General features: G+C 43.7%; 1 protein-coding gene across 3 annotated transcripts in view; it reads left to right on the forward strand.

Annotated features, from left to right (window-relative positions):
• The first annotated feature begins 7,853 nt into the window (after positions 1 to 7,853).
• Positions 7,854 to 19,302, forward strand: part of BVES (blood vessel epicardial substance) — a 32,816-nt gene continuing 21,367 nt past the window's right edge. For 2 of the 3 annotated variants that reach the window (XM_042803519.1, XM_042803521.1), the window contains exons 1-3: positions 7,854 to 8,022; positions 14,344 to 14,577; positions 16,809 to 16,933. In XM_042803519.1, coding sequence (XP_042659453.1) covers positions 14,355 to 14,577; positions 16,809 to 16,933 — 348 coding nt within the window. In that variant the 5' untranslated portion in view covers positions 7,854 to 8,022; positions 14,344 to 14,354. Of the gene's footprint in view, positions 8,023 to 12,123; positions 12,192 to 14,343; positions 14,578 to 16,808; positions 16,934 to 19,302 lie in introns of those variants that run through there. The other variant, XM_033008471.2, reaches the window with a different exon arrangement.

Raw genomic sequence — 19,302 nt, forward strand, 5'->3', positions numbered from 1 at the left:
TTCTTTCTATTCCTGTAATAATTGAATGCATGTTCTTCTGCCCCAGTGTTACTGTCTAACAGATATTTTTACAGTACAACAAAATAAATACCTTATTAAGCTGATTTGTTAATCCTTCTTGAAAATACTTACTTTGCTTACATTAATATGCATAAAAACATAATAGGTTCAGGGGTCCCAGGGGAAAGCACTTTTTTTTTTCCCCCTGTTTGTCTAATTCATGTTAGCTTTCTTTTCTTGTAGATTTTTGTTTCTGTTTACTCTCATTCTACTTCTGTGTGAATCGAAAGAGTTAATTGAACTTAACATGTAAATCAAGCCACCTCATCCTGATGAATCAAACCGTGTAGGCGGAGCTCCATCAGTAGGAACATGTAGGAGAAAGGCAGCGCAAGCACATCATGTGCGAGCCCCAGGACTCGGGGTCACGTCCCAAACTACGGCTGGCAAAGCCCTTGGAGAGGGCAGCTGTGCAGGTGGTTCTGCCGGCAGAGATTTTGGACCCGAATCTAAATTTTGCAAGCCAAAAATGCTGTTAAACGTTGTCATGGCCTGGGAAAAGATGAGACGTTCCCAAAAGCTTGTGGGAGCAGAAGGGTTTTTTAGAAGTTATTCTGCTGCTGTGGATTCCCAGGAAACTTTATTCAGTTGTCGGTTCCACCACAGCTTCTAATTTAAGGGATCGGTGGTGGGGACAGGACTATTTCCCTACTTCAGTGGGATTTTGAAGATAAACAATGATGAAAGATAGACGACTAAGAGCTCAGACACTAAAGTCATATAAATAAACAACTACAATATAATAGCAGTGGTAAATAGCTATTTTAGCAGCAGATCCCATAGTTCTCCTTGTATCCACTCTCCACCCAAACTTGCCTAAAGCCTGGGGGGGGGGTGGGGGGGAGTGTAATAATTTCGTGGGAGTACGGTATGTTACGCTGAGAAAGGCACCGAAGCCAGAAATCCCATTTCGTGGAGAAATGCTCTGTGTCATTGTATGGAAGCGGGCAGCACCATCACCTTCGGTAGCAACCGTGTGTCGTGGGTGAGCGGGAGAGGGGAGCGGGTCCCCGTCCCGGGGGTGGGGGTTCCGGCTGGATGACCCCGAGTAGCTGGCAGCCGGCCGGGGCCAGGGCTCGGTGGGTGTGAGACACACATCTCCCTCCAGTGTTTCCCATCTGTAGCTTTTAGGGGCTCCTAAGAAGCGTACGGGACAATCTAGGTACCCAATGCCGGGTTTGGACTTCCAGGGGCCAACTGTAGGACAGGGCTACAGGGGTGGGATGCTGGTAGGTAAGCTGTGGGATGGGTTTAAAGCACATTAGCTATGACCCCATATGTGTTCTCTTACACTGGGATAAATGAAAAATAACTTCCTCCATAACAGAAGTGAGGCGAGCCAGCTCCAGGATGAGGCTGCCAGGGTACACGAAGCTGAGTATCAGCAGTTCATCTAAAACAGCCGTTGTGATGGAAATCCTTACTGTGCTTTGCTCATCTAACTCCTTTCTGATAAATCCTTTAAAACTTTTCACCGAATCCAGGTGTAGCAGCTATTCTATTTCACTAAGACTTTAAGCTTGGATAAAATATTTAAAATCCTTATTTTGGATACGGAGCAAAACTGTCCTGCTTTCACTTACAGAAAGTTTGTGTCCTCTCAGATGGTATTTTAAAGCAGAGCTCCCTAGTGAGGTGAATGGGGGAATGGGAGTGCTTCTTAAAAACCAGTCATACAGCCAGCACCGTGCTCTGTTTTTTACTGGGTCTCCATTTTCTTGTTCAGTTACGGCTTTTCAAGAAAATAGTGTCCTTTCAGTATATGTGTTCATTATTTAAAGAGTTAACGTGTAAGTATTAGTAGGAAAAAATACAGTAAATACTGATATTCTGAAATCAGACATGGAACATAAATCATTTTTTTGTTAGTTTTGATTTTACAAATTATTAGTACTTTTTTCTTTACCACAGTCATTGCCATTTTAGTTCTGGAACTGCTTTATACAGTGGTATATATTCTTAAGCTAATACTACATGCAAAAGCAATAATCATATATATCTGTATGTTTACTGTGGTCTGTATCCCTGTTATAATAGGATTTTGTTTGTTGCATTTTTTCTTTACAGAACAAAGACGTATAATAAACATTACTCGGAAGACTGGTCTTAATTATTCATTGAAATCAGAGGAAATTTTTTTTTTTTTAAACCTTTTTTTGCCTTTGCTCTCAAAGATCATGGTAGCAAGAGGCAGTTGCGGTATACTATAACTTGGCGCACATTTTGATAGTCATTTACGATATGCACAGCTGGAGTCCAGCAGCTGGATGTACAGAGCAGCATAGGTGGGGTGCGCAGTCAATGCAGACCAGATGCTCCTTAGAGATTTTTTTGATGCTGACTCTTCTGAAATGGCAGACGAGGCAGCTAATCCAGAAATTGGGTGCTTATTTTCTCCTTGAGGTTTATGCTCAAAACAAGGAGTATTTTGAAGTTTTATTTAGGCCTGCTAATCTGATCAAGCACATAAAATGCTCCTGAGTGATACCTGGGCTAAATCAACCCTTTTCTGTGCATTTGGATCAAACTCGTGCATTCCTGGTTCGGTTTTTGCTCTTGAACTTTTGTTCCTAGCATTTATTTTGGCTTACTTTCTTCCCCAGTATGTTCCTTCGTGGCATTATCGATTTACTCCCTGCTCTTGCTCTCATCTCTCTGTCTTTTTGCAAAGAAAAAAGTAACTTTAAAAAAGCTCCCTCATGCCCATTTACAGTTCTTCTGAACTCATCTATTTACCTTTATTTACCTTTTCTTTCCCCTCAGTGTGGAGTATTTTCACTGTCAAATCCTACGTGCTTTCTCTGTTGCTTGTTTAAATAATCCCATACACTCATCTTCTGTCTCCCCCCACTTCCTCTTTGTCCTACTTCCTCAAGTTTTTAAGTTATATTTTTTGATTTTTTTTTGGGAGGGGGGAGGGGAGGAGTTCTGTCTGTCCTTCTGGATATGCTAAGCACTTGTTATTTAGTTCCTTTTTTATCTTGAAATAAAGTTCTGAATCCTTTTCAATAATTTCAAAAATTCCTAGTAAATGGTAGTTTTTAATGATGCTAATATGCAAAGTCCTGGATATTCAAGGTCAGCCTCTGCTTTTCAAAACCAGCCACTGGTGAATACTAAAATGCACAGATAAAAAGGACCAATAGTGCAACAAAACATTAATTGCCACTGTACCAACTCCCAAAAGCATGTGTACATTTATACCCTGACAACATTTGCAATTCCTTGGGTTTATACAGACAGTCACCACAGGCTCACATAAATTCACAAAGAGCTCTGCAGAGAGAACATTGTGAGCTGCGGTTGAGATGGATTTACTTCAGGATTAGCACAGACATCTTTGCATGACCATTTGGAACTTTTTTCGTGCACGGAAGTTGTCCAAAAAGGGGTCAGAAAAATCACAGCCAGTTCAACTAGGGCTGCCAAATCCACCGTAGCAGGGACCCCTAAGAAATGGACTGTCACCCGACGAGGGGGCAGATGCCATGCAAAAACCACTGCTTTATTACTTGTCTTCCAATTACGTGTGAAGTAAGAGCTGCCTCATGTTAACCAAGAGCAACACGCCGATAGTAACTTGAGTCCTGGACAAGTGACATGGTCAAAACCCATCTCCTCCATTTCCAGAAAGAAGCAGAACTGCTGGGGACAGGGTCCCTGTTAGTCCCTGCCATCATTAGTGATCTGCCCTGCCAGGGCACTGATAGGTGCACCATGATCCCAGCCTTAGGAAATCCCATTGGGTTTAGAGCAGCTCTCCTTTTTTTTTTTTTTTTTTTTTTTTTTTTTGGTTGGGGGGGTGGAGTGGGAGATCCGTGTGATTTAGGTAGAGCTAGAGCAAGCAGAGCAGGCCCTTCCAGCAACAGTCTCAGGAAAATAACTCGTGAGCAGCTCGTAGGCTTGCATATATTCATAGAAATTGTTCACTGAGCAATTTCAAATAATGAACATACAAATTAAAATGTCAGCAGGAGACTGCTCACGCATAATTTGGGAACAGGGATAATTGCTAAGTGTGATTGGATAAATTGCTTATTGTGCACAGTTTAGATAACTTTAAGAGCAAACAATTTTACTTTGCCCTTATACCTCAGGATCATGGAGCCTTTGGATAAACATCGATGATGAGCAGTGCATCTGTTAAAAAATGGATGCTGTGACAGATCATTTTAGAAGAAATTTGGCCGCCGGCTCTAAGTTTGCAACAATCAATTACTATACTATCAGTCAGACACTTGGAAGCCCTGGGTTATGATGTTTTATATCTTGGATCCAAGGAAAAAGATAGCCCTTCTTCTATTAACCGGAGACACCCTCCCTGCAGATGTGGCATGGGAAAAAAATGAAAAAAATCAGAAAGTGGCTGTCGGAGGGTCTGAGTTAGAAATGCACCAGAATGCACTTACTCCTCTTAAAGAAACCTGCAGAATATTGAAGAGCTGAGAGAGTACTTACCACTCACAGCCTCTCCCGTACAAAATTCCTTCTAATAAAACTTAATTCTTGAGGACTCTTTCAGGCAGAACCCAAATAAATAAATAAATAAATTTTCCCATGGAAAATACGTGTAATTTTTCAGTTCTGTGGCACATAATTTCAGCATCTGGGATGGGATTTGTCTCACTGAAATATGGCACTGCTTAACTATGCCAGCGTATTTCATCCCACTCCAGACAGCTGTCAAACACACACAGGATTAATTACGTTGTAAAAGAGCCCCCCTTGCATTGTCTATAGAGGGAGTTTAGAAGATCAGTTTAGGGTAGGCATCTTTTAGCCTGTAGATGCTGAGTACACTTCCTGAAACTATAAATGGAAACATTTCATAGATCTTGCCATTGTCTGAAAATAGCCCTGTCAGCCTGGCACATCTGGGATCCCAAATACAAAGCACTTGTTCTCTTTAGTGAACACTTTGCCTAAAAAAGGCTGCGGAATCGGGCTCTCATTTGGAAGAGGCAGAGCGCTTGCAATTTTACAAAAAGTTACTCTGTCATCTGCTGTATAAAGTCTCTCGGTGCCCAGCGAGGCTGAAATCGGGAGGCAGGAGAGGGGGGCTCTGGTCTCCTCTGTGCCCCCGAACTGCTGGCAGCCCCCCAGGGAGCCACGTCCCCCGGCACGGTCGGCGTGCCCTATTTCCCCCGTGAGAGAGGAGGCCAGCCGGGCACCAAGCGGTTAGGGTATACCGTGGAAGATCCCAGAGCAGCTCGCTGGAGATAAGGAACGAGGCTGAGCAATTTGCAACATCCGTGTGACATCTTCTACTGCGGACCATTACTGTGGAGAATAAATAATTGGAGAAAGTACTTAAGCTATCAAGCCTTTAATAGCAAAAGAGGGAAACATGGCAGAGAGAAAGCCTGCATCAGTGAACAGCTGTAATACCACTAGACTTGTCTCCGCTAACAAAATGCATCAATTCAGCACCAATCTCTAAAAATTGATCTATTTGAAGCCAACTCCTCATCAATGTAGACGCAAACAGTTTTTATTTCATGCCTCTGACAGATTAATTTATGTTAGCAGACTTCAATGAACTTGTGCTTTATTGACATAGATAGGAGGTTAACCCAACTCTTTAAGTCTTTACAGTGGTTTAACAGTAGGACATTAAACTGATTTAAGTAAACCAGCCCATTCTCCTACAGTACAAGACCTTGGTCTGAGAGAATAAACTCTACTTAACGCATTCTACTTAGGCAACGTTTAAGTTATCCATATAACTACAGATAATGCTACCTGTGTTATCTAATACTATCTATGTAGCTAAAGGTTATGTCAAATTATGGCCATTAATATCTGCATAGGACGCCGTGCTGTTATCTATACAAAACTGACGCTGCTCATTCTCTTAGAGAAAGGAAGGGTTTTCTTCTATGCACGAGTGCACCCCACAGCACAACACGAGAGCCCATCAGAGCCATGTCTACACTCCTCATCTGCTCACCGTGCTCCCGGAGGGCCAGGAGATAGGGGCAGCTCTCAGATCCTCCCTCATTTCTCTCTTTCTGCAGACAGCTGTACTAGATACCACCACCTACATTGACCGCGTAGCCTTGGTTCTTGCCGCTCTGCTGCACAGGAGAAATGACATTTAAACACAAATATACCGAAATATAAAGATCCCAGGAGACCAGCTGCAATCGGGACAAAGTTCTACACCTTCACATGGCTGCAAATATTATTAGCCCATTGCCAAGCTTTCCTACCCAGGATTTTCTGCATTGGGCTGAACAGATACTGTTTACCACCAAGGCTCCCCACAAAAACAGAGAAGACCTGGAAGGTAATGAGAGAAGTACAAAGACCTTATAAAAGACACAACTAGTACAACAAACTGTGTTTCTCCAATGCATAACATTCAGTAACGTGCTAGAAAATGCTTACATGTCAGTCTCGATTTGGGTAGGAGCTCTCTGACAGGCTGCTTTGTGCTGCTTTTGGAAGCTTCTTGGCTCTGCTCCAGCAAGCATAGCTGAATATTATCAATCTCAAAACACATGCTAGATGCTATCTCTCATGACCGTTCCTGTGACCATGCTATTCTGGCTCGCTCTTCCTACTCTTTTTCCAGCTCACTTACTCTGCGTAGCTTGAGAAAGAGCGAATACATCCACAGGAATGACTGGCCAGTCCGAGGAAACACAGTCCCAAATCGAGTCCTTCATAATGAATTCATAATATACTTTGGACAATCGGGCCTTATACCAGGCAGCAGGATCCATAAAAACGCTGTTCACATGGCACAGATCTCTGGAAAGATCCAGATCTCTTCTCCAAGTTGTGAAGCCAAGAGCAACCGTAACAAAACCAGAGCCTCCTGGAACATATGTTGATGTGTACATGTATAAACAGTCTTCTTCAAAAATTATTCAGGATTCTGTATTCTTTCCAAAATTATTTAAGTAGAATGCTGACCATATGCTCTTGGCTGCTGGGAAAAAAAAAAAAAAACAAAACCAAAAAAACAGCAAAACCCACTTTGTAGCTAGGCCATCAGACTGTATTGAAAGAGATTTTCTGCCTTTGCAGTCCTTGTTTGTCACTGGCAGTCAGGCTTTGGGGTGGGATGGGATGCCCGTGGACGGCACCTGGGAGCCTTTCATCGCTGGGTGCTGCACATCGACATCCTGGAGGCGAAGGCAGGCTCGCCGGGGGGCTTTTGCCCACCCTGAAAGGCTGGCGGTGCAGGAGGGGGCTCGACAAGACGTCGGCAGAGCAGGGACACAAGGGCCCCCGCTTCGGAGGCACCTCATCGCTGGGAGCCGTCAAACTGCCCCGCGAGCAAAATCGGTGACGGGTCTCAACTGCTGCGCTCCCCCCGGCAGAGCAAACCCCAGCGGGCGCCGAGGTGAGAGGAGCAGTTTCGCGAAGGCCGGGGGGGGCCCCTTGGCTCGCCGTGTCGGGGAAATACTGCTTGTCGCTCGCTTGGGGCGAGAACTCAGCTCTCCTTATTTTAACCACCCAACATTCGAGGCGCGTTGCCCCAGCTCCGGCCTCACCCTACGGCGAACCCCAACCTCTGCGGGGGGGGGGTGGCGGAGGGGTGTGTGTGTGATTCACCCCCTCGCGTTTTAGACGCCTGCGTGGGCCGCTGCTCCCCACCGGCGGGCTTCAAACTGGGTGGGAGCGGAGGCGAGGGTCAGCGGGGGGGAGGCCGGGGCACCAGCACAACCCGCCCCCCCCCCACCCCCAAAAAGGCCCCGCCTCCGCGCCTCGCCCCGCCCACCGCCCCGGCACCGCCCCCTGGCGGCCGCGCCGCGGCCCCCCGGGGCCGGCGGAGGCGCCTGCGCGCTGCGGCCGCTCGGTGCCGGCCCCGGCGCTGGCGCCGCCCGCCGCCGCCCGCCCGCTTCTCCCTATTTTAGTCACGGCGGCGGCCGCGGTGGCGGGAGTGGCGAGGGGGGAGCGGCGCTGGGAGCCCGTCCGGGGAACTTTTTCCGACGGCGGGGAACGGGGCAGGTGAGGGGGGGGGGGGGGGGGGGTGCGCCGGTTTACCTGGGCGGCGGCTGCCGCCGGCGTCGCCCGGTCCCTCTCCCCTCGGGGCCGGGGGTCCTGGTGCAGGTCCCCCCTTTTTCGGGGGCTGCGGGCGCGCCTCCTGCCCGCCGCGGTCGCCGCCCCGAGCGGGGGGCTGCGCGGGGTGTCCTTCCCGCGGAACGGCACTTGTGGGGGGGGGGGGGGGGGGGAGGGAGAGGGGGCGAGCTGCTCGGTGTTTTTAAATATCTGTTGTTATTTCTCTTGTGGGAGCGGTGGGTTTGGTGTTCGCGCGTTGCGGGCCAAAACGCAGCGGCGGTGGCCGCGTGGGGTGGCGGCCGTGGCCGCGTTCCCCTGCGTGGGTTTTGCGCGCGCCTGTGGGCAGCGCGGTGCGGAGGGAGCGCGAGCTCCGCCGCCGTTAGCAAACTTGCCGCGGTACAGCTGCGGCACCGTTACGTGGAGCGTAACGTGAGAGTATTTATCACGGTGCGGGTATTTCCGTGAACTGTGCGGAGTGAAAATGTTAAATTTTCTCTAGAATAAAGTGTAGAGTGAGACTAACAAATGTCAGTAGCGAGTGACACATTTAATGGAAGTGAACTTGCCCTACAGAGCATATTGAAGTGCATCTTTCCTTGTACCGCTTTTGCATTCACTCCTACTTCGTTGTAGAAAGGAAATTGCGAACTTAAACTGTAATTAACTCAATTATGCTAGCACTAATAGCTTGTCTTCTGCTCATAAAAGCAAAGAAGTTATTGATTGTTTAAATTATCTATGCGGCTTTTCTGCTACAATACCATAGGCAAGCAGTTAAAGTTCTGTGGGTATAATTTAAAAAAAAAAAAAATGTTGAGCTTGATTTTATTCTTGTCGATTTTTTTAGACTCGCAAAATCTATCTACGTAAATGGTGGGCTGTAAAGTTGCAATGACTGCAAGGTTATACAAATGTAGTCAAGCAAAGCTTTAAGAAGCTCACTTGAATAATGTTGACAGTAAAACTGTGCGATACAAATAATCTCAATAAAGTGGATGACGATGGGATGGGACACTGCGCTGTCCCGTCTCAGCTGGGCTCCTACTCCTACTAGAACCAACTGCTTTAAACTTTTCTGCTCTGTCTTTTATGGATACCTGCACAACATTCATATAACCTCCATTTGTTTTAAAGGCATCTTTGTGTCTGAAGATTGAGGGACTAAATACTTTGGGGAATGGCTTTCAGAAGTTTGGCCTCTTGTATGACGATGTCCTGAGCATAGAAAAATCCTAGAGTAAGCTCACCTCATCTGCGTTCTGAGAATTTGTATTTTCAGATCGAAAACCATAATGTCTTAAGTCTGTGTCAGGTTCACGCACAAAAAAAATTAATAGGCTTTATTGTTAAATATACTAATTTCTGATATACTTACTATTAAAATGTCACTGACTGGGGTTTTTTTATAGTTGTTTTCTCTTTTTTTGTGTGTGTTTGGACAACAAATTGGCTGTGGAGTTTTCAGTCAGCTGAGTTTTTGTTTTGTTTTTCAAACTCTTAGCTTGGTTAATCTAAATCCATATGTTGAAAAAATTGCTGGGTATTAAAAAGTATTTTTTAAATTATTTGTCTTATGCTCCATACAGCTTTCATTTTGGTTGGCAATATCTCCCCCATTTTTCCCAAATTATCTGACTATGTTGGTTGTATATTTAACTCTTGATGTTGCTACATGTCTTCATGTATTGAAGACTTAAGCATAAGACTTCAAAGTTTTGTGCTGTATTAATCCTTAGTAGACATAGCCCTAAATTAAAAATTTAAAGGCCTGATTCTGTGCTTACAGAATTAACTTTTGACTCTCTGAGCTAGCAGAGGGTAGGAAATGACACTTGCTTGTTTCTCTTCTGAACAACAGATTGCTTTTCTAATTCTTCAGTGTTATTTGACAACAGGAGATGTTAGGACTACGGAATTGATCTGAAAATTACAAAGATGTTATTTTGGATATTTGTCTTTCGGGTGTTACCTGTGAGCAAACATTCTAGGCAGGCAGGCAGAGTTACAAGCTGTAACCTGCCTTTTTTGTTGATTCTCAAGCCAGCTCCCTAGCTGAAATTCAGGGGCAGCTCTCCTTCAGAGTCAGCGTCACAGTCTGTCCTTGTGTCATTTTGCAGATAGCATCAATCTATTTCTGCCAGTTTTCAAATACCATCGTGACAGAGTTGTTCTGCAGCTTTCTGCTGTTTTCCAGCATGTTAGTGGTGCTGCGATGTCTGTTTGAGTAGTAAGTTAAGTTCAAATGCATTCACGTACGACTTAAAGGTATTAAAGCTTATAACAAATATGGAGATGACTAGATTTAGGTTCCAGGGTTCTAATTTAGGCAACCGGATAGGTGTCCCAGGCTTTCAGAAGCGTTGAACATCCTCTTGTTACAACCGTGGACCCTTTATGGCTTTCAATGGCTTGGCCAACTCTTGTTGGAGAAACATCTTCCCATTTAGGCAATTTATGGCTGGTGGGTTGTGGCATCAGGACCCTTTACGGCTTTCAATGGCTTGGCCAACTCCTGTGGGGAGGAGGAGATTGTCACCTGCTGTATAGTTCGTTTGGCTCATTGGGCTCCCAGTCTTCCAGCGTGTGATGCTTTACAGACAAGTCTCAGAGTAAGGCAGTCTCTATTCTTCCAGGGACACAGCACAAAGTTTTGCTATTAAAATCAGGCATCTGGAAAGCTTTGTCGGTTTGTAATCGGATGTGGCTGAAGTTACTTCGTGCAGCCTGTTTGGATCTTGAGTTGATGGATCTATGGCTGGTTCTGTATCTGCACTTTGGTTATCTTTACTCGTTCTGTTGGCACGTGAAGTGAGCGGTGCTTTTATTGGCAGATGACAAGTGAAGGACTGAGTGTAGATAGAAACTCGGCTGATAACTCTTTGCAAAAGATCTAGAGATGCTGCTGTTCGAGCGTAGGGAGTTTATCTTGTTCAAAACCAACAGGAGCATGATGAGGAGGTGTGTGTAAGACAAGCACAAACACAGTTACCCGGAGTTAGCAATTACCCTCTGTTTATGAGCACATTAAAATGCCAGTCCAGCAGCCTCCTGCGGGCTCCTGCTTCGGCTCTGTGTGAGCAGCTTTGTCAGGACAGTGAAATGGCTCTCGTGGCTCTTGTCACTAAACTCAGGTGAAAGAGCTTGAAGGAAAATAGGAGCGTCTTTGGCTGGTGTCTGTATGATGCCTGGACCATTAATTTGTTTGGGGACGGTGATTATTGGTAACAATTATTGTTAACAACTTGTTTACGCCAGAAACCTCATTTTAGTTAGCGCTTGTGGAAAACTAATGTAGGGATGAAAAGAGGGAAGTGAGCTCTTAAGAGAAGAAATGTAAACTACCTATTTTGTTGAAAATTAGATATATTTTTTGCCTTTGAAAATAATTTCTGTCCAGAGACTGTGTGCATTATGTTCATGCCAGTGTTTGATCCTGCAAGATGCCTCTGCGTGTTCTGTAGCATGCCTTAGCTGTGACAGGCTCTGGGCATCAGGGAGGAGCTATCAGAGGGTTGAGGATTTATTTCTTCCCACTCCTTTAAAAAGGGATTTTAAGGACTGATTAATTTCAGAAAATGTCCAGTTTGCTTATACCTTGTACAGAAGTTGATTGGGGGGGAAAATAATAAAAAGAATGGATGAGGCAACTCAAAATTACTTTGCAGCCCAAGAATCACTCTCAAGTAAGAGAGATGCTGAGTGTATTCCAGGCTGCAGGAAATTTTGAGTGCATTAACTGTGACTCAGAATTGTCTGCTGAGCAGATGAATTACATGACAGTTGGTGAGCACACACATCAGGGACGTGCGCTGTCTCCACAGAATTTGTTGGAGTGCAAATCCCACCGTGTTGCATGTTATGGAGCCTGTTTGCCCAGTGATACGTGCGTGTATTTCATTAACGAGACTCAAGCCAAGCTCCGTAGAATCTCTCCTGATGTGGCAGCAGGGGACCATACGTGCTTTACTGGGAGCAGAGTTCTCCTGTATTTCTGACAGCCCGTGTAGGAGCAGTCGTGTTCTTCCAGCTGGAAACTGCTCTGTATTGAGAAGACCTTCTGGAGCGCTTGCAACACTGACTGCAGTTCCCTAGAGAGACCAGCTTTTAAGATTTTAAAGGTAGTGTCTTGAAATCTTCCAGTTTATCTTCATAGTTAGTTTTTAGTCAGATTTTTTTTTTTTTTTTTTTTACTTTGTATTGGGAAGATATTTCCTCACAGATATCTTCCCCCGCCTTGAATTGGTGTGAAAGGAAAATATGCTAGAGTTATTACTAAAACAGCAACAAAAAACCCCTAGGTATTTTTAGATTAGAAGTCAGCTTTTTTTTTTTTTTAACTCATTTTCTCCAGTAGTTCCACAGGCAAATTTTCTTATTCGAGGTAGACTAAGAGAAATGGTAGTTTTTATTTGATCTTCTCACAGTGATTTGGGGTTTTTTTCCTACTCTGGTTAATGTGCGCAAGATGACATATGGTCTAGGAGACCTTCAAATGATCCTGCAAGACAGCCAGAAGTTGAGACTCTTTGGTTCTGTTTTTGTATGGTTTGTTGGCTTTTTTTTTTTTAATTAACCTAACAGCACGTGTTCCTCCTTTAAGACCTTCCATTCCTTATTTAGAAGAACAGCTTTGTATGCCAGAAAGGAGACTTACACGACATAAGCCTCTTTTCTTTCTTTCAGTTCTCATCTAGGTTGTTAATTTGTCTGAAATATTTACTTTGCCTAAGGCTGTGAACCTACTCAATAAGTGGTAGACCAAAATGTGTTGATTTTTTTTTTGTTTTGTTTTGGTTTTTGTTTTGTTTTTGTTTGTTTTTTTTTTTTTTTCGTTTGTTTGTTTCTTGTGTGTTTTTTTTTTTTTTTTTTTTTTTTTTTTTTTTATTTCTGTAAGACTAAGAAGAATCCATAGGATGTTGTACTGGGCAATGATAGTCATAGGAGCTAGCATTCAGGCAGTGTTTATGTCCATACCATCCAGATTTTGAAATGTACCATTCTTCAAGCGTAGCACTTAGGTGAAAGAGATACTAAAGCATTACTGAACTATAGATCTAGCTTTCCCTTTTAAAGCGTTTGTAGATTTGTTTTTTTCTCTCCTGAATGATAGTGGAAATTTATATCATGGGAAGAGCGAAAGTAACCCAAAATCTATTTGTACTGGGTTTGTGTGGCAAGGTTTTGGTAGCAGGGGGGCTGCAGGGGTGGCTTCTGTGAGAAGCTGCTAGAAGCTTCCCCCGTGCCTGACAAAGCTGACACCAGCCAGCCCCAAGATGCTGCTGGCCAAGGCTGAGCCCATCAGTGACGGTGGTAGCACCTATGGGATAACATCTTTAAGAAGGAGGGGAAAAAAAAAAAAACCCTGCAGAACACCAGCAACTTCAGCTGAAGACAGGAGTGAGAACATATGAGAGAAACAGCCCTGCAGACACCAAGGTCGGTGAAGGAGGAGGAGGAGGAGGAGGTGCTCCAGGCACCAGAGCAGAGATTCCCCTGCAGCCCGTGGGGAAGCCCACGGTGGGGCAGGCTGTGCCCCTGCAGCCCAGGGAGGTCCAGGGTGGAGCAGATCCCCACCTGCAGCCCATGAAGGACCCCACACAGGAGCAAGTGAATGCCCGAAGGAGGCTGTGACCCCGTGGGAAGCCCACTCTGGAGCAGGCTCCTGAAAGGACCTTTGGAGAGAGAGAGGAGCCCACTCTGAAGCAGGTTTGCTGGCAGGACATGTGAACCCGTGGGGGACCCACGCTGGAGCAGTTTGTGAAAAACTGCAGCCCGTGGGAGGACTGTCTCCCGTGGGAGGGAGCCCACGCTGGAGCAAGGGAAGAGTGTGAGGAGTCCTGCCCCTGAGGGGGAAGGAGCAGCAGAGACAGCGGGTGATGAACTGACCACAGCCCCCCACTCCCCATCCTCCTGTGCTGCTGGTGGGGAGGAGGTAGAGAAATCTGGAGTGAAGTTGAGCCTGGGAAGAAAGGAGAGGTGGCTGTGAGGGTGTTCTTAAGATTTGATTTTATTTCTCATTATCAAACTAATTTCCCCAAGATGAGTCTGTTTTGCCTGCGATAGTAACTGCTGAGTGATTTCCATGTCATTATCTTGACCCACGAGCCTTTCATTAAATTTTCTCTCCCCTGTGCAGCTGAGGAAGAGAGTGATAGAGCAGCTTTGGTGGGCACCTGGTGTCCAGCCAAGGTCAACCTACCACAGTATGTCTAATGTATTTCAGTTTAATGCACAGTAATTTTTATTTTTTTCCCCTCTCTCTCATTGCAGGAGTCTCCAAGATGAATACTACAGCAACGAGCCCACTCACTGTTACTCCGCTAGGTTTTATTCCAGACTTAAAAAATGCCACGCTTGTGCCTTTCAATGAGACTGCATGTGAAAACTGGAAGGAGATTCATCATCTTGTTTTCCATGTGGCAAACATTTGCTTTGCAGCTGGACTGGTTATTCCAACTACTCTGAATCTTCATATGATTTTTCTGCGAGGCTTGCTCACCATAGGTAGGAGAATTATTCTGGGGAGATTTGCAACCTTCCTGTGACAGAAATAGCAGTTTGATCATTACAGAGCTTTCTCCAGGTCCCTTCAGCTTATAGTGGAATTTCAGTACATACTCATGGTCCTTGTACTCTGAAGATGTTTTTGGTGTAAGTGAGGGTCTGTTCTGACCCTGAGACACCTTTTCTGTAAAAGTTATATGTCTGTAGGCTCTTAAAACTTCCCAGAAATACAACTTATATCTTCAAACCTGTGTAGATGTCAACTAGAAAACAGGTGGACCGCATGTTCTTCAGACATGATTGGCTGCTTAAAGTTCATCAAATTCCAAATCAGAGTTAGGTCGCAAGGATCCACAGACTTTACTTTTAGATGTCAAGTGAGTACATTGACTGTTATGTCTGCGATAGGTAAGGTTTTCCTTGAGGCTTGATGTCACCCCACCTATTCCTTAAATGTGGGTTCAAATGCGTGGCGTTTGTGGATCACCCGTGTTGATTTCATTGCTGATTTAGAAGCATGGGCTTTCGATATGGAATGCAGTCTGTGTTCTCCTGAAGTCAGTCGTATTTCCTCCACCACTGCAGGGATCTTGTGATATCAGAATTTTACTTTAAAAAAAAAAGATGGCGTGCTTGAGACTAAGCAAACATGGCTTCATTTGTAATATTATTGCAGTCCCACAGTTATTTCAGAGCCCCAGTCCTTTGTGTGGGGCAAAGTCTGTGTGATCAAAGGAGAAGGAGTAGTGAGTTGTTATTGCAGTGTAAGAAAGATAGACCTGGGTATATCACAACATAGAACTGACCCATACTGTTACATTTTATAACTTCTATGGTTGAATTTACAATGGTCTTGCGTTTTCTTTTTTATAGCTATTCTAGGAAAACTTATCAAAAGAGAGTGCACTGAGGACCAGGGGTCTGAGCATTGCAAGGCTTTTTGTCTGTGTAGTTCTTGCTTTAAAAGCAATGGGAGCTCTGCACTTGCCGAGCCTGCCACTTTGGTCTGTAGGTCTTGTTGAGTTGTGAAGAGATAGGGAATCAGTTTTTCAGGCTGCGGTGGCAGCTGGAAGCAAATTTAGTCTGTGTGCAGCAGAAGTAATGAAGCCTGGGTCCTAGGGATCTGTCCCCTTTGCTTTGACCCTGCCCCACCTCTGTGCTGCTCCACAATATTGCTCCTATTCAATACTTCCAGCCCTTGTATCCTCCCATCCCTTGCATTCTAATTAACCAGCTGATCAAGAGTCATCACACTGTGATTTTTCTGATCTGTACCTAAGTGCTGCCTGGCCACTCGGCAACCCAGACAGAGTAGGTGGTAATACTGAGTACATTAATTCAGCATTGTGTGGAAAGGGACACTGGTTTGGCACCTTCTTGTTGCCTTTGCCTGAAACTTAAGGGAAATTGTATGTGTGACCTCTACAGCCATCTCTATCAGATGGTAAGTTCACAGCTGTCTAGGAGAGACTCACTGACACATAATCTATCATTTGATAAGTATTGTATTTGTAGGCTAAAAATAGTATCCCTAATCATACAGAGTGAATAATGACAATTGCTTTAAAAGAGAAGGCAAGGTAAAGCAACTACAAAGAGTAAGCATTTGAAATTTGAATACAGAGTGAATAATGACAGTTGCTTTAAAAGAGAAGGCAGGGTAAACTACAACTACAAAGAGTAAGCATTTGAAATTTTCTCTTTGTCACAGAAGAGAATTCAAGTTCCTGCTGTGACCTGGTCAAAATGCAGCAATGATGCTTCCTTTAAATTTAAAAAAAAAAAACAAAACTGTATGACTTCAGGAGATTGGTTTTTAGGCTTTTTTTTTGTCTAATTAATGCAATAGTAGTACATTTTTTGAGCTACTTTATGTGTTCTTGAGATACGATCTTTCGCCATCCCATTTCTACTTCATTTTAGTAACAGACCATCATGGGCTGCACCTTTCTGATTTCCCCAGTCCTGTTCTGAATTGCTGCTGCTCCCGTATTACAGTCCCATGCGATAGGACTGCAGCCTGCTGTCAGCCTGCTCTCAGTGCCTGTTTATAGTGATTAACTCTGCTGCCAGTGCATGCATTGATCCACAGAGCCTAACAGTATTAGAGCTTGTAGAATACACTGCTTTTCAGTGTAATTACACCCAGTAGACACATTCTTGATGACTTTGTACGAATGTGTTTATTGTTCAGTGAATTTTAATTTCCTTTTTTTTTTCAATTTTTACAGGATGTGCATTGTTCATCATTTGGGCTACACTCTACCGCTGTGCCTTGGACATAATGATTTGGAATTCTGTGTTTTTGGTTGTCAACCTTTTACATTTCATATACCTAGTGTATAAAAGACGACCGGTATGTATTAACAGCTAAATTGAACAAACAGTCTAGTAAGGTGCAAGAAAAAGGAAGTTTTGCCAATGTTTGTTGGACAAAACAAGGAATAACACAGCAGTGCTTTAATTAGACAGGAGTTCTTTTGGACGAAGTCAGTTAGTTACTTCAGGAAGGAGACAGACCGTAAGTATGATCTGATGCAGTACATTATTTCCCTAAAATCCATATTTTTGAAAAATTATTTTACTTTAAAAGTTACTATTGGCTGGTTTTGGTCGTTGTGTTTGGGTTTGGTGGTAAGGAAGGGGTTACATTGTTTCTTTGCAGAGACCAGAAATGGTATTATGGGGTTTGTGTGTGTTTGGGTGGGTTTTTTTCTGTCATTTTCCCCACCAATAACAGTACCTGCATACAGACCTCCTGAAATAAAATCCTACAAAGGTACTTAAAATTGAGCATTCCAGGACGGTATTTTTTTTTTAAATTAGGAGTTCAGGAGGGATCAAACTTTCCTACCTCACTTTTAAGTCTTGATCATCCTCTGTGGTGGGAAAGGAGACTGATAAATGACAAGTTCCCTGCTAGGCTGTTATTTCAACATAAGAACAAATCCTTATGTCCTTTTATAAATGACCTTCCCACTCTTTGCTTTGCTGGCAAGTGCTTTAGCCTGTATGTTTTTTACTGCTACATTTCTTTTAAATGCAAATGAAAGGTAAGTGAGATGCTACTACCCTGTTTGAACATCTGTGGGACTTGGAGATAAGCAGCAAAATTGAGTAAGGTGTGGGAAAAGCAGTATTAAGTTAGGTGAACCTTCCTTTTATCCCATTTAGTGCACTGATTGAGCTTTGAGGGTCACGTCTGGGAATTTCGCAACTCCTTTTTTGGCCTTCAGAAGGATGCATTGGGATAACTTTTTTTCAAATGCACTCAGAATATATTTGAAGTCATACCAAAAAATGCAGGATTCTTTACCCTGCCTTCAGCTAAATGTATATCCGATTAAAAAATCAATTTATTCTGTTAGTATTATTCATCTAGAAGTATATTCTGTTTCTGCAAAATGATTAGCAACCCAGCATTCTCTTGGTATTCGCACATCAAAACTAGATAATCTTTAATATAATAGTTGCTGTTATGTTCCGATTAAATATTAATGAAGTGCTAAGTGTTCAGATGTTAATATTACATTCCATAGTCTCCAAAATCCAAGGCAGATAGATTTATAATGTGAAGATTACAGGAATATATATGGGGTTACTCTGCTTTGGCCCAAAATCAGACACATTCTGGAAGTGTGTAACAACTGGTACCAAAAAAAAAAAAATAACCAAACCAAAACAAAAAAAAAAACCACACCAACAAACAAACTCTAGATGGAAATAACCTCTTCACCAAGTCAACACAGCCTGTGCAAGAAAGCAAACAGGAATTTAGCAACCTCCTCCTTTCCTGGCAAGGCAGCATAAAGTTTGAGTTCTGTCTTGCCTAGAAGATAACTTAAAACTAGTTAGACTGATCAACTACTAGACATATATAGATGGGTAGTAAATATTTCTAGTCATTTAAATTATTTTTGGAGAGTAATCTTCCCAGTTAAAGGGTAAGTTCCTCTTTAGCTTGTACTGCTAGTGCTATTATTTCAGCCTATCCAATCCATGTATGTCACCATAAAGACACAGCAGCAATGGTGAAACTGCACCTTATTTCTGCTGGTCAGCCACGGCTGTGCTGTCCACTGCACTGCACAGAACAGCAGTTATGATCACGTAGAGCCAGTGAAGCCAGACTCTACATGTTTGTGTCTGCAGTTAGATATCTTATGCAGGTGCTCTGGCTTTTAATACGGGATGAGCCCGTGTTGCATTCTTTTCCTTCAGCGAAGCCACCAAGGTAGCATGTTCTGCTTCCCCTCAACCGACTCACCATTTGAGCCTTTTAATGTCAGCTGGAGGCCTCTAGTCCCTTTTCAGATGGGACAGGACTTGGCTAACAAAGTCAGAAATTACTGCAAAAGGTAGGAGCGTACAGCTGATATAAACTCATTTCCCTAGAAAGCCAAGCCATAAAACTTATCTGTATTTTTAGAAGTGAGTTGTGGCATGTGTCCTCAGAACATGAGTAATGGTCCTTGTGTTCGTACCCATCCAACCCTTTCCAAAAATCTAAATAAAAGGTTATTGGAGAGTGAGGGAGCATCTTGATAAGAGGATGTGCTGTTTTGTGCTTGAGTCAAAAAAAAAAAAAAAAAGTCACTTTACAATGTGTAAATCAATTCTGAATGAAAAAAGAAAACCACTTTTCTGATTACAGTTGTATACTAAAAGCCATGTTTGCATTGGCTGGGGGTTTTTTTTTGTGCGTTATGGTATAGACTTCATCCT

The sequence above is a fragment of the Tyto alba genome, unplaced genomic scaffold, assembly GCF_018691265.1.
Source record: "Tyto alba isolate M040663 unplaced genomic scaffold, T.alba_DEE_v4.0 Super-Scaffold_40, whole genome shotgun sequence".
Classification (NCBI taxonomy): Eukaryota; Metazoa; Chordata; class Aves; order Strigiformes; family Tytonidae; genus Tyto; species Tyto alba.